The sequence below is a fragment of the Chlamydotis macqueenii genome, chromosome 6 (assembly GCF_036417535.1).
Source record: "Chlamydotis macqueenii isolate bChlMac1 chromosome 6, bChlMac1.mat, whole genome shotgun sequence".
Classification (NCBI taxonomy): Eukaryota; Metazoa; Chordata; class Aves; order Otidiformes; family Otididae; genus Chlamydotis; species Chlamydotis macqueenii.
The window spans coordinates 820,333-832,540 of NC_141561.1; the positions used below are offsets into that span (position 1 = coordinate 820,333).

At 55.3% G+C, this 12,208-nt stretch overlaps 1 protein-coding gene across 1 annotated transcript; it reads left to right on the top strand.

The window, feature by feature from the left end:
- Positions 1-670: 670 nt before the first annotated feature.
- On the top strand, positions 671-11,948 carry CYTIP (cytohesin 1 interacting protein). Its single transcript, XM_086750846.1, has 8 exons — positions 671-847; positions 3,629-3,678; positions 3,987-4,041; positions 6,576-6,678; positions 6,820-6,913; positions 7,412-7,481; positions 10,147-10,213; positions 11,084-11,948. Exons 1-8 carry the CDS (start codon positions 692-694, stop codon positions 11,554-11,556), a joined length of 1,068 nt encoding a protein of 355 aa, XP_086606972.1. The 5' UTR covers positions 671-691; the 3' UTR covers positions 11,557-11,948.
- The last annotated feature ends 260 nt before the right edge of the window (positions 11,949-12,208 follow it).

Consider the following 12,208-nt stretch of genomic DNA (forward strand, 5'->3'; position numbering starts at 1 on the left):
CCTCACCGGCTGCTCCATGAAATCCAGGAGCAAGTAATCTGCCCAGAGGTCATCGAAACCTAAAGGCTATTAACAAGCATGCCAAAATGAACAGGTCGGATGATAACTGGAGTGAAGAAACAAACCAGCCAAAAATGCTCAGTCATGAACCCTTCCAAATGTGTTTGCTGCTGGGACAAAATCCTTTGGAAGAGAGGAATCCCCTGTAAGACTGTATTTTTAGAGCGTCAGCCAGCCATGCGGGTCAGTTCATGCTCTGGTTGGTGCAGACGGGGTGAGATCCCGGTTGGGCTCGCTCAGCTCCGAGGCGGATCGATGGCTCGGCTCACAAGGGATGTCATGCGAGTGAGAGAATGAACGAGCTGAATGCAGGCGAGCGGCTGAAGCAAGAGGTGCTTTGAGGAGAAATTATTGCAAAGAAGCTGTTCGATGAGAAGGGTTGTGTGCAGGAATGGAAAAATTAAGCAGATTTCTTTAATTGCCAACCCTAATTCCTCCCTCTGAGCACAGCGCATACCGAGGGCCCTGGTGATCTGCTAGGAGAGATTTGTGTAACGCGCACCTAAACCACGGGTCACGTGGCTGGCTTTCCGGCCTCGAACTTTTCGATCGCGGCGGGGCGATTCTGTTTTAGTTTCCTCAGCCATGCCGCTGCATTCAGCAACGCCGCGTTAAGCGCCCCTCCGCCGAGATGGCTCTGAGGCGGCTCATTCAGCAGAACCACACCGCCAGCTTCGCCGGCTTCGAAGACGACCCCGCGGGCGGGGAGCAGGCTCTGCCGATGGACGGCTGGAGGATCCAGCACCTGGCCAACGCTCTGGGGACGCTGCCCCGCGGGCGCAAGCAGGTACGGGGCCGGGTCTGTGCACTGGGCGGCCGACAGAGCCCGCAGAGCCGCTTGCGGTCTGCCTTGGCATGCGCGAGGGGACACCGCCACGCTTCGCCCGGGAAGCACACAGGTTCCCGGCCGTGCTCCGCGGCTCCTGATTTCGGGGTGCTAGAAGGGGAAGTGCTGGGTGACCTCCACCTCGCTGGTTTGGGGGTGATGATGAACTCTCTGGAGCAGCAGCAGCGTGGGAGCTGCCGAGAGCAGCGAGCAGGAAGGTGACCTGCCTGCACGGCCTGGGTGCCGCAGCTGCCGTCCTGCCCCGGCCGCGCTTCCTCTCCGCGTGCAGCAGAAGAGGCGGGTGCCGGCCGGCGCTCCTCTACGCTTGCCTTCAGCTCATACAGCAGCCTGCCTGGGCTGCCCTTCGCTCCTCGGCGCTGGCAGACAGCACCTCGGGAGCTGTTTCCACCCAGGGTTTGGGGTGTTTTGCGACAACCATCGGGGCTGGTTGGGCTGTCTCTCTCACCTGGGCTCCCCCCCCGCCCAGGACTGAAGGGCACATTTGTGCACATTTCTGCCGTTTGCAACTGACTTCTCACAAAACTCGCTGTTGCTGTGAAGTTCCAGCTGAGCGGTTCCAGCTCTGCGCTGTTTCTCCAGCACGAGGCAGCCTGGCTAGAAAATGCTTCAGACACAGGATAATCTGAAAGCACTGTGAGAAAACCGGTACATAATATCTGTGCGCTCAAGGCTTGGCTTTGTTCAGTAATGGAAACACATGTAATCCTGTTCTTTGTGCAAGTGTGGGGAGACAAAGGAAAGTCAGAGCCGGACCAACCTTGGGATCGTTGCTCTGGGCGGCACCCAGTTCCCGTGGGAGCAGCCCTTCGCAGGGCAACGGCTGTGCGGCGGCCGTTAGCGAGGAGTTACCGCGTGGGCATCAGGTGTGAGGACCGCTCCGCACAGACTGCACCCAACGCGTGCCTGCTGCGGGGGCCCGGCCCGTGTACACCTGTCCCCGACGCTTTCACCCGGTTCAGCGTTACACACGTGGTCTCTGCCTCCTCTCCCCAGCGCAGCACACGTTTACACAGTGGGTGTCACGCTGCGGCGTCACTTTATACCGCGGGAGCCCGAGGCATTTGGCTGTGTTGACGAAACTCCGCAAACATTGTAGGGATAATGTGATTCCTCAGTTGTGGCTCACTTTTAAGGGCAGAATCGATGTTTAACGCCGATCCTGGCTTTTCCCAGAGGGCTCTCCAGGCACGGGTCTCCAAAGCCTGAGGCAGTGATCATGGATGCTCATGGCCATGACCAGCTCAGAAATGCTGGGCAGCCGCCACAAGAAACTGCAGAGATAGCTGTCTGCAGTTCCCTTAATTTACGTGTGCCTTCTGCCTTTTCTGATGGGTGTTGAGTTTCTAAATGCCCGCAGATTTTGCGGGGAAAGGTACAAAAGAAAGGTGTGGTCTTGGCATAACAGACATGTGATTTGGGCGCTGTCTAGATAATAGTTACAGCATTAGCGGGAACCATGGCAATTCCTGGCCTTCAAAATCTTGGAGCTGCACTCTTTGTAGCATTTTGAAGGCTCGTCACTGTCGGATGTCCCGGTGCTGTGTGCCTGTCACTCCCTCTTCCTTCCACAAGAGCACGAGCGCCTGCGCACCCTGAGGTTTTTCTTGAGTCCCTCTTGTCTTTCCTGTTTCTACCATCCCCAGAAATTTGGGAAGAGTTCCCTGTTCCAAGCACTTTTCTCATCAGAAGATTTTTCTTGGGAATACAACCTGAATTTTTCCACTCCTTCTCATGCTTTTCACAGCAACCTCCATCACCCTAAAAAACACCTTCCTGCCGCCGGGTCTCCCAACCGGCATGGCTGCAGGCGTCTCCCAGCCGAGCTGCTTCTGCTTCCAGACCGTCCTCTCCCTCGCAAGCAGGGGTTTGTGAGCTTCTGAACGCTAGTTGGGAAGATGTCACCCCTGTGTCAAAAAAGCCTTGCGTTGCTTCGTTTTCTATTGGCTCAGCTCTCAGTTTCACCTCATTGCAGGGAAGGTTGGATAGCTAGCGAGCGGACAGTTTTTTCAAACAAAGGGGAAACAGTTACTGCATGACCGTCTCCCGGCGAGGATGCCCAGAGGTTTTCTGGAGGTGAACCGCTGAAACAATATTATGATGTGCTGATGAAACAATATTATGATGTGTTTTTGATTTTATATTTAAAAGATTGGGAAAAATGAAAGAGCTGACGTATAGCCAGTTTTCCTGGGCTTAATTTCCAACATAATCAAAATAAACATGAATTCCTTCAAGAACCGCCTCTTGCAGGCTAATGCCGCGCTTCCCACCAGGACGCATCGCAGCTGATTGTTCGTCTTGCAGCAACGCCAGTTCGACGTCCATGGGCGCTGATATTGGACCTGTTGCTGTGTGAACCTCCTCTCCAACTCGCTTGGAAAGGAACCGTAGGGCGGAGGAAGATTTTTGGGCAGGAGGGAGCACCTTTTCCCATCTCCGCAGAGTGGTCAGCGCGCACGGAGGTCGCTGCTCTCGGCTGCTGGCGTCAAACAGGTGGCTTGGGACGCGGTGATGAGTTGTCTTGCACCCGGGCCCTAGCTGCGTTTCCTCTTTTTCTGAAAGTTTAATCTCTCATTTGGCTGAGGGAGAGGCTGCGTTGGCGCACGCCCGTGGTGGGCTGCCAGCAACTGTTTTACTTTTTCTCTCAACTGCTGATTTTAGCCGTGCACCTCAAAGAGCTGTGAACCTACTGACCTTTTCCACTCCAATTTCTGGTTGCAGCTTGCCTTAGCCAGAACCAGCTCCTTGGGTGACCCCTCCAGGCCACAAAGGTATGAAGATATTCTTCTAAAATCACTGTTATTTACTAATTTTGCATGAAACGTGTGTCCCGGGAACCTTCCCATCTAGCAGCACCAGTGGGATAAGGGCGCATGGCAGAGTGGTGCCCGACACCTGGGGCGTGCAGGTGAAATTGTGACGTTTAGTTTGGGCAAGGGAAGAGCAAGCACCACCGCTGCACGGCCTGAGGGAAGGACGGGGAGGGGCGGTGACGGGGATGCGATCGGTTTGGTCAGAAATAGAGTGCACGAAGCCTGGCACCCCAGCATTCACGTGGAAATTTATGTTCTTCCTGCAGACACCTCGTCGCTATCTTAAAAGAAGATAAAGAGATGTTTGGGTTTGAAATCCAGGTAAGACTCAAATGACAAGTCAATTCATTTAAAAATAAAATACGGTGCAATCTCTTAAGTGACACATCCTCAAAATTAGGTTAAGGCAGCATGGAGCAGAGAAAGATCTCTGTCCGTTCCTCGTGGAATTTGCAGAGCTTACGGTAACGATACAGCAATAGGATGCATTTCCAAGGATTTTTTTTTTTCATAGCAAAGGTTGCAGATGAGAATTTCTGGCCTTCTCACAGGTCAGAGTGTTGGATGTAGGAGAAATCTCGTCCAAATTCAGAGATAAAGCAATGGCGATGCCTTCTTACCTCTATAAGTTAATGTTGGTTTTGAGAATTGCATATGGGAATATTTTCCTATGAGAAGAGAGAGATCAAAATCTCTCTCTCCAAAAAAATACCTTACACTAGCACTTCACTGCCTCCTTTGACATACACAGAGACAGACATATTTTTGAAGTAGTGTGCAGTATTGGTATGTTTTTCAATAAATAACTGCTAAGCGTGACTTTGGGGGCTAAATCATACAGGAAGAAATAGTGTTAGATGTAGAAGTCAGTAAACATCGAACAGGGACACAAGACTTACCAGAACCGGAGATTTTGTAGATTTATGTGAGAAAGGGAACTCTTGGATCGGAAGGCCTGCTACAATCCTGATTATAAATAAGAAATAATCCCAGGAATAAACGGCCGTTGTTCTGGGGGCAGCGGGTTACGGCAACGCTGCGGAGCGCTGCCTGTTCCGTGAGCCTGTGCCCACGAGCCCCCGCGTCGCCCCTCTGCCGTTTCCCGCGGCGGCAGGGCGCCGTCAAAGTGCTGGCCTGTACCTCTGCACAAAGGGAAAATGGTATTGTCAGTGAAACCACTGTATGAGGAAAAGCTTAACTGTTTCAGATTTGGGTCTGTGACTAACGAGCAGGTAAGTGTTCAGCTCGAGAACAGCGGAGGGCTTTCAGGAGGGAGGATAATTGAGCCAATTATTGGGCTTTTATATAAATTGTCAGGGCGGATTTTCATTATATGTGACATTCTGATTAAAAATAATTGTTCTTGGCGTATTTTCTTCCTGAGCATACATTCAGTGTGAGCACTTCACTAGAAAGCCCAGGCTACGGAAAGGCAGCATCTGGCTGATGCTGAGGATATTCAGAAGCTGTAATTTCATTGCTGCAAGATAAATTTAGGCAAGGCAGAACAAGACGATGTGAAACTCTAGGTCTACCATCTGCAGGGAGCTCAGGAGAACTGCAGTGATGGCCGATCGCCAGAGCTTCTCGCGCGTTACCGCTGCTTCTCCTGCTTCCCGCTCACAGTCCACGGTCCTGGAGCGAGACGGACACTGTGTGGCCCAGGGTCTCGGGGCGAGACGGACGCCGTGCGGCTCCTGCCATGCCTAGATGTTTGGGGAGCAGGCACTCTGGTAGCTCGTCTCTCCCCTCACTGCAGCCACCTAAGCTAGGTGTCCCCTCTGAAACCATGGCCCAGCCCATGGTGAGATCTACCACTCTGTAATAGCAAAAAAAAAAAAAACCAAACCAAAAAATGCAAGTGTGACCTGCAGTGGCATGCCCCCCAAAACCCTCGTGTTTCACTTGGTGCTCTTAGCTTAGACAAAAGCTTTACTGTTGGTCTACTGCGGGCTGAAAGCGCTGCATTGGTGTGATTTGGCCAGGTACGCTCTGAGCTCACCCGCTCATCATCCCAACTTGTCCCACGCTGACTGGGCAACTTGGGAATCTACCACGACATCTCACATCTGGGTTAGGTTTTCAGGAAGTTAATCTTCAGTCTTAAGTTTTGGTAGGAAGATGTGGCTGAATACCGTGGTATTTGCATGTGGCCAAGACATTTCCTGTCGCCGCGAGATCTGGTCAGGTTGCGTCGCCTACTTTTGCATTTTTCTAACTAGATGTCAGCACTGATCATCACACCGTGGATTTATACTTAGAATTACTTACTGTCTATTTAAATGCGTCAAGAATAAAAAGCACTTTTTAGGGGGTGTGGGGACATGTGTGGATAATGAGTCGAAGAGCCCAAAAGAGCAAAAGCAGGCTCCTCAACCCTTCTTGCTTTCCAGCCCTCGCTGGGAACTGATCTCCTGGGCAGCACTGGCCGACCTGGTGCCGCACGTGCCGTGAGCGGGGGTCCATCCCTTGAAAAGCCCGAGTCCCACCCTGCCGTGCCGCAGCTGGGAACGCCAAATATCCTTCTGGCTGTGGCACCACCCGGAAAGCAACCTGCATCCGTGCTGGCAGGCGTTAGTGACTGAAGTTACGGAGTTTTTGATAATGAGCAATCAACTTGCTTTAAAACTAGGTTTTTTTTGCAAACACAATGTGCAGGCAGGTGTCCACTGTTCTCTGTCGTAAGAACGCAGTGTCTAATTGTTAGGTGATAACATTCTGATGTTCTCCTTTGTGTGATAATATATCCTGCTCATGGCGACCTTCTCATTTAAGAAATGTGTAAAAATGCTATTAATTTTCAAATTGTGTTTGTGGCTTTAATACCGGTAGCTCTGTCACTTTGTTATTTACAGACTATTCGATTTCCACACCAAAATGGTTACTCGCTGGAGGTATGCACCTGCGTCTGCAAAATTCAAGAAGAAAGCCCTGCCCATCTTTCTGGCCTTCAAACCGGTAACTATTCATGTTTTTTTCCGGCTGTGGATGCCCTCATGTTGCTTTTCTTTGCGGTTTGTTTTTTTTTTCACTGTAGAGCACATGGAAGGCGGGTGCGTGCCGCAGGTGCTCACTTTTGCCTCTGTCTGTCTCTAACAGGCGACATCCTCGCCAGCATCAACGGCGTGAGCACCGATGGGTTTAGTCACAAGCAAGTAGTGGGCTTGATCAAGTCTTCAGGGAACTACCTAAGGTAGGCGTCCCTCCCTCAAATGGCTTTTCGCTTCGTGGTCTGTCCCGCTGGAGGCCAGGGAAGCGTCTCGTGCCACCCCGCAGCCCTGCGCTGCCTGAGGTGGAAACCCCATGGGTTTGGTTGTGTGGAGCCGCGCTCTTACTGGGGGTGAGGGTTCGGGAGGGAGGGGGGAGCTCTGGGAAGGGGCCCCCGTGCTGCCCTTCTCGTCCTTTTTCTCCTGCTCCTGCCACATGTTCGCTCATCTTGCACCAGCACGGCCGCCGCTGAAGAGTGCGGAGGAGAAGGGGTCACCTGGGCAGGGTGCTCCCCGTCCCTCCCTGCGGCTGCTCCCCAAGGACCCTGCAGCCTCACGCGCTGTGGGGCGATGCAGGGTGATGCGGGGCGATGCAGGGCAGTGCAGTGCGGGGTCCGGCAGGACCACAGCCCACGGCAGCGGCAGCCCTGAAAGTGCTTGGCACCCCTCTCTGCTTCGGTGCCAACATCACCTGTTCTTTCCAGGCTGGAGACTGTCAATGGGGCCATGCTGCTGCGGAAAATGGAGCTGGAGACCAAGCTGCAGTTACTGAAGGTAACGTAATTAATCAGTTAATCGTGTGCAGAGGGCTGTTGTGGAGCGGTTGCTACTGGGGGTAGGTGGGTGTCCGTGGGGCTGGGCGTCGCACCCCATGTCTCCTCCCTGTAATATTTTCTGTAATTTTTCTTTGTAATATTTTCCCCCACAAAAATTTCTGTAACTCTCTGAATGTTTCCATTCCTGTCGGCGTCTCAGCTGAGCCCGGCTGGTCGGCAATCCTCCCTGGAAGAACGGAGCAGCGTGCTTTAACGCACTCTGCATTCAGCACAAAGAGAAGGCAGGCTTTCCCAAGCTCACTAGGGACGGCACGCCGATGGCACCTCTGATTGTAGAACTTCTGTGCCCCCAGCCGAGCCTGAGGCAGCTGGACTGGGAGCTGGTTTTTGGGTGCCAGTGCCCCGGCATGCCTCTCCGCTCGCCCCGCTGCAGCCGGGGCCAGCACTTTCCAAAGCTGGGACACCGTCAACCTGGGTGAGGGGTTTTCCTTATGGCAACTCTGTGCCAAAACCCTCCGCGCAGGAGTACGCTGCTTTAAAAAGTGTGCTAATAATTAATCTGGCTGGGATAAACCTCATGCCAAGGGGGTTAGGCTTGCCCGAGCCGAGCGGCAGGGACGGGGTGTGCTGTATGTGCCATAAACAGGAGTCCTGCCACGGGGGCGATTTTGTGTTCGGCACTGAGAGCGTTTGGACCGATGTTTGTTTCATCTGGTTTGCGCCGCGTCTGTCAGAGCGCAGCGCGGGGCGTTGTAAGGGGGCTGGCGCTGATGCTGGGCAATGTAAGGGGGCAGCCGTGGGAGCTGGAGGGGGAGAAGAGGAGGGGTCCCCCCAACCTCTCCAGCCTGCGGCGGAGGGTGCCGAGGGCAGGGCCTGGCCATACAGGTGATACCTTGGTCATTGTCACTTCGGACTAGAAGGTGGGCAGGGGCGAGGAGACCAGGCCCAGACCTCTGCGAGCTTGGTTTCCCCTCCAAGGCTCGTTAAACTGACGGGGGCCACGGAGGATGCTTTGGGAGACAGCCGGGATCGTTCTAGGCACTGCTCCCTGCAGCCCGCTGTTATTCCCTCTCCGAAGGAGGTAGAACTGACCTACGGGCTGGGGGGGCTCTGGGGCGGTGGGAACAGCTGTGAGGCTGGGACAGGGACAAACCCCTGGATGCCAGCCTGGTCCTGTGGGGTTGGAAGTGCTGGGAGACGGGCGTGAGTGCAACGGTCATGCGTGGAGCTGTGCCTGACCGCAGCCCCGGTGTGCGAGGCCGGCGGGAGCCGGGGTGATGGCTGGGGACACCGAGAGCTCCTGGCTGACAGCTTGTCCAGACACGAGCCAGACCCCAGAGCCATGGAGTTCATCGCTGTGCTGATGGGACGCTGCAGCAGGGTGTTTCCATCCCAGCCCTGGTCAGTGCTCCACGGCAAGCCGTTCGGTCCGGTCCCTCAGACACCTGGAGTAAATAACCAGTAAAGTCACCACAAATAGGCCATCTCCCCCCTGCTTCCCCCCGCCCCTTCCAGGGAAATTACAAAGCCAAAATCTCCAACTCTGCTGTGAGATGTTCTGTTTCACGTGGGCAGTGTTTAGATAACAGCCGTCTCCCTGAGGTGCCAAACCACGGCGACAAGCGTCGTTGCAGAGTACAATACGGGCGTGCGCCCGGCCCTGCGCTCTCAGGGCAGCATGGCGGCAGCACAGACAACCCGATTCCATGTACGACCGTCCGGGCGGCCTCTCTGCGGGGCGTGCTCGGGCGCTGCGGGCCGCTGTGGCCCCAGCGAGATGGCACCGCGCACGTGAGTGCCGAGCGTCGCAGGCTGGGGCGGGCAGCTACAGGATCCTGTCCTTCAGCCCCTGTAAGGCATGGCAGCTGGGGCACGCGCCCCTGCACCCGCTGCCGCCGGGCCGCTGGAACCGGCACCCTGGCAGCGGCGAGCGGGTGCCGTGCCGTGCAGCAGTTATCCCAGCAGCCCTGCCGCCATCGCGGTTCAGTTAGGTGGGAGGCTGCTCTGTCGGTTGGGTCCGGATGGGGATAAAGGAAATCTCTGGACAGGTCCCCAGCGTCTCTCACATGCAGTTTCCTGGTTTAGTTGAATTATAAACTTCTAAAGCCGCACTTGTGGAGGGCTGGAGCCGCCCCATTCCTCTGATCTGGTGAAGGCTGCCCAGCACCCGTCGGACCCCTCCTCCTGCTGCTGGGGGGCTGCCTGGCTGCTGCAGGCTGCTGGGGCTTCACTGCCTCGTCACCCAGCCACATCTTTATCCAGTGATTGATTTTTCTGAAATATGGAGAAGAGAAAAAACAATGTGAATGCAGTAAAAGATTGCCCATGCAAGCCCAGTCTGAGCAGTTTGGGCGCAGAAACGCGTGATCCGTGAAACACCCGCCTGGCCGGCTGCGGGCCTGGGGTGCACTGCGTCCACGCAGATGTCTGGGGAAGCGTTGGTCGCATTGCGCACGGTACCTCGGCCAAAGCACCGGGGCACGAGCAGGGCTGCGCTTTCTGGAAGAACTTTGCTAAACCCCAGGAAGACTGTCTCAGCAGAAAGAGGGACGCAGCGGAGCTTCCCGCGGGTGACCCTTGCTTTCTGCAGACGCCGTTTTCTGTGCAAGCGTGCTGCGGTTCTGCGAAGGCGCGTGGGTGACGAGCCCTCTTTCTCTCCACAGCAAACCCTGCAGCAGAGATGGGTGGAGCTGCGCTCGCTGCTCTTACAGGAACAGCGCTTGCTGCACGGTACGTCCTCCTTTCCGGGTAGGAAACCGCAGCGCTGCTGCGTCCTTCTGCAGAAACGCGCTCTGATCACTAAAACGCAATTCTTTAATCTGATTTTTGTTTGCTTGCTTTTTCTCCTGTTAAGGCATGGGGCTGGCCCTGGGAAAGCTGCTTTTTCCGGGGCTAATGAGTTTGGTGCTGCTTGACTGACGCAGGCCAAAAGCTGCTTCGCATGAGTTCTAGGGAAGGAGTTGGTGTGGGCTGCAAAGTTTTGTCCCATTCTTAGAATCATAGAATAGTTTGAGTGGGAAGGGACTCTTAAAGCCCACCCAGTCCAACCCCCCTGCCAGGAGCTGGGACATCTCCAACCAGATCAGGTTGCTCAGAGCCCCGTCCAACCTGGCCTGGAATGTTGCCAGGGATGGGGCACCCACTGCCTCTCTGGGCAACCTGGGCCAGTGTCCCACCACGTTCAGTGTGAATTTTTTTCCTAATATCTAATCTGAATCTATCTCCCTTTGTTTTAAAGCCATGACCCCTCATCCTATCACAGCAGGCCCTCCTGAACAGCCTCTCCCCATCTTTCCTGCAGCCCCCTTTAGGCACTGGAAGGCTGCTCTAAGGTCTCCCCGGAGCCTCCTCTTCTTGTTTTGAACTAATCAGGGGACAGTTTTGTTTGGTTGTTTTTTTAATGGGTTGCCCAGGGATCAGCTTTGATTCTGCGTGTGGGGGAAGGCGGAGGTTGCACCCCACAGCTGGGAAACAGCTTCCCAGAAGGGAAAAGGAGACGCTGGGCATGGCGTACCCCGTGCCGCTGTGACACAGCCGCCCCGCTCTCCGGCCCCGAGCAGACGCTGGTGACTAACGCTCCTCTCTGGCTTCTGCTTCCAGGGGAGGTGAACGCCAACGCGCTGCTGGGCGCACCGGAGCTGGCAGAGTCCGGCTCGCTCGGCGGCTGTGGCACGCCAGGACGTCTCTTCCCGCTGAAGCCTCGCTTCTCCAGCGAGAGCAGCTCCTGCAGCCGGCTGAGCTCGATGACGGTGGACAGCGAGGACAGCTGCTACCAGAGTGGGGCCTTCGAGGAGTCAGCTGCCGAGAGCCTGAGCCGCCAGTCCAGCGTGGATGACGACTGCTTCTTCCCCAGGGATGGGGACGGCGCTGCCGGGAGGTCCAGCCTGCGGAGGAACCGCAGCATCAGCCTGGCCAGCAGTGGATCCATGTCCCCGCTCTGGGAGGGGAGCAACTGCTCCAGTAGTTTTGGGACGCTCCCACGGAAAAGCAGGAGATCCAGTGTCCGGAAGCATCTTTTGAGATTCATTCCAGGCCTTCACCGAGCGGTGGAAGAGGAAGAAAGCCAGGTCTGACGTTGCATGCGCCGTCCTTGGCGCCTGGGGCTCTGCGTGCGGGGCTGCTGCGGCCGGGACCGAGGGCAGGAGATGGCCCGGGGGCAGGCGGTGGGTGAAACGCGGTGGCACTGCGTTTTCCCTCGCCTCACGCAGCCCTGCGGCAGGACTGGTGATACTGAAAGTGCTCTGGGCTTTTTAATTATTTTAATTTTTAATCAGAGCACACTGCGGACCTCTTCATTAACGTGAAAAATGACTAACTCTGAAATGTGAAGAACCTTTGCAGAACTTCCTCAGCATACTTCAGTGTTAATAACAGGTTTTAATTGAATGCAAAGTTGATGGCTATTTATTTCCTGTGACCGAAGCCACAGGCTTCCAAAGGTTTTCAATAAAGCAAGTGCTTCTGCCTAGAACCAGCGGCTAGAAAGAGGATGGGGCCCGGAGTGTACAACAGAGAGACCCTGGGCTGTCACGTTTTGAAGCGACGGGCAGAGCTTCACCCGTGGTTTGTGGTGGGTGATGTGCGTGGGTGTGCTGGAGCAGGCCAGGAGCACTCTTGCCACCCCCCCGGCACCAGGACCCGCGCCGGCCGCTTCACCGCAGGGCTCTCCGTGCCGGCTCCACTGCCTGGGCAGGGCCGTTGTCCTGAGACGCTGCTGCTGCTCGC

Excerpts from the sequence above, each read along its gene's own strand:
- CYTIP (XM_086750846.1), top strand. The coding sequence starts at position 692 with ATGGCTCTGAGGCGGCTCATTCAGCAGAACCACACCGCCAGCTTCGCC. Across the intron at positions 6,679-6,819 it reads TCTTTCTGGCCTTCAAACCG|GCGACATCCTCGCCAGCATC; the intron begins GTAACTATTCAT and ends TGTCTCTAACAG. Across the intron at positions 6,914-7,411 it reads TCTTCAGGGAACTACCTAAG|GCTGGAGACTGTCAATGGGG; the intron begins GTAGGCGTCCCT and ends TGTTCTTTCCAG.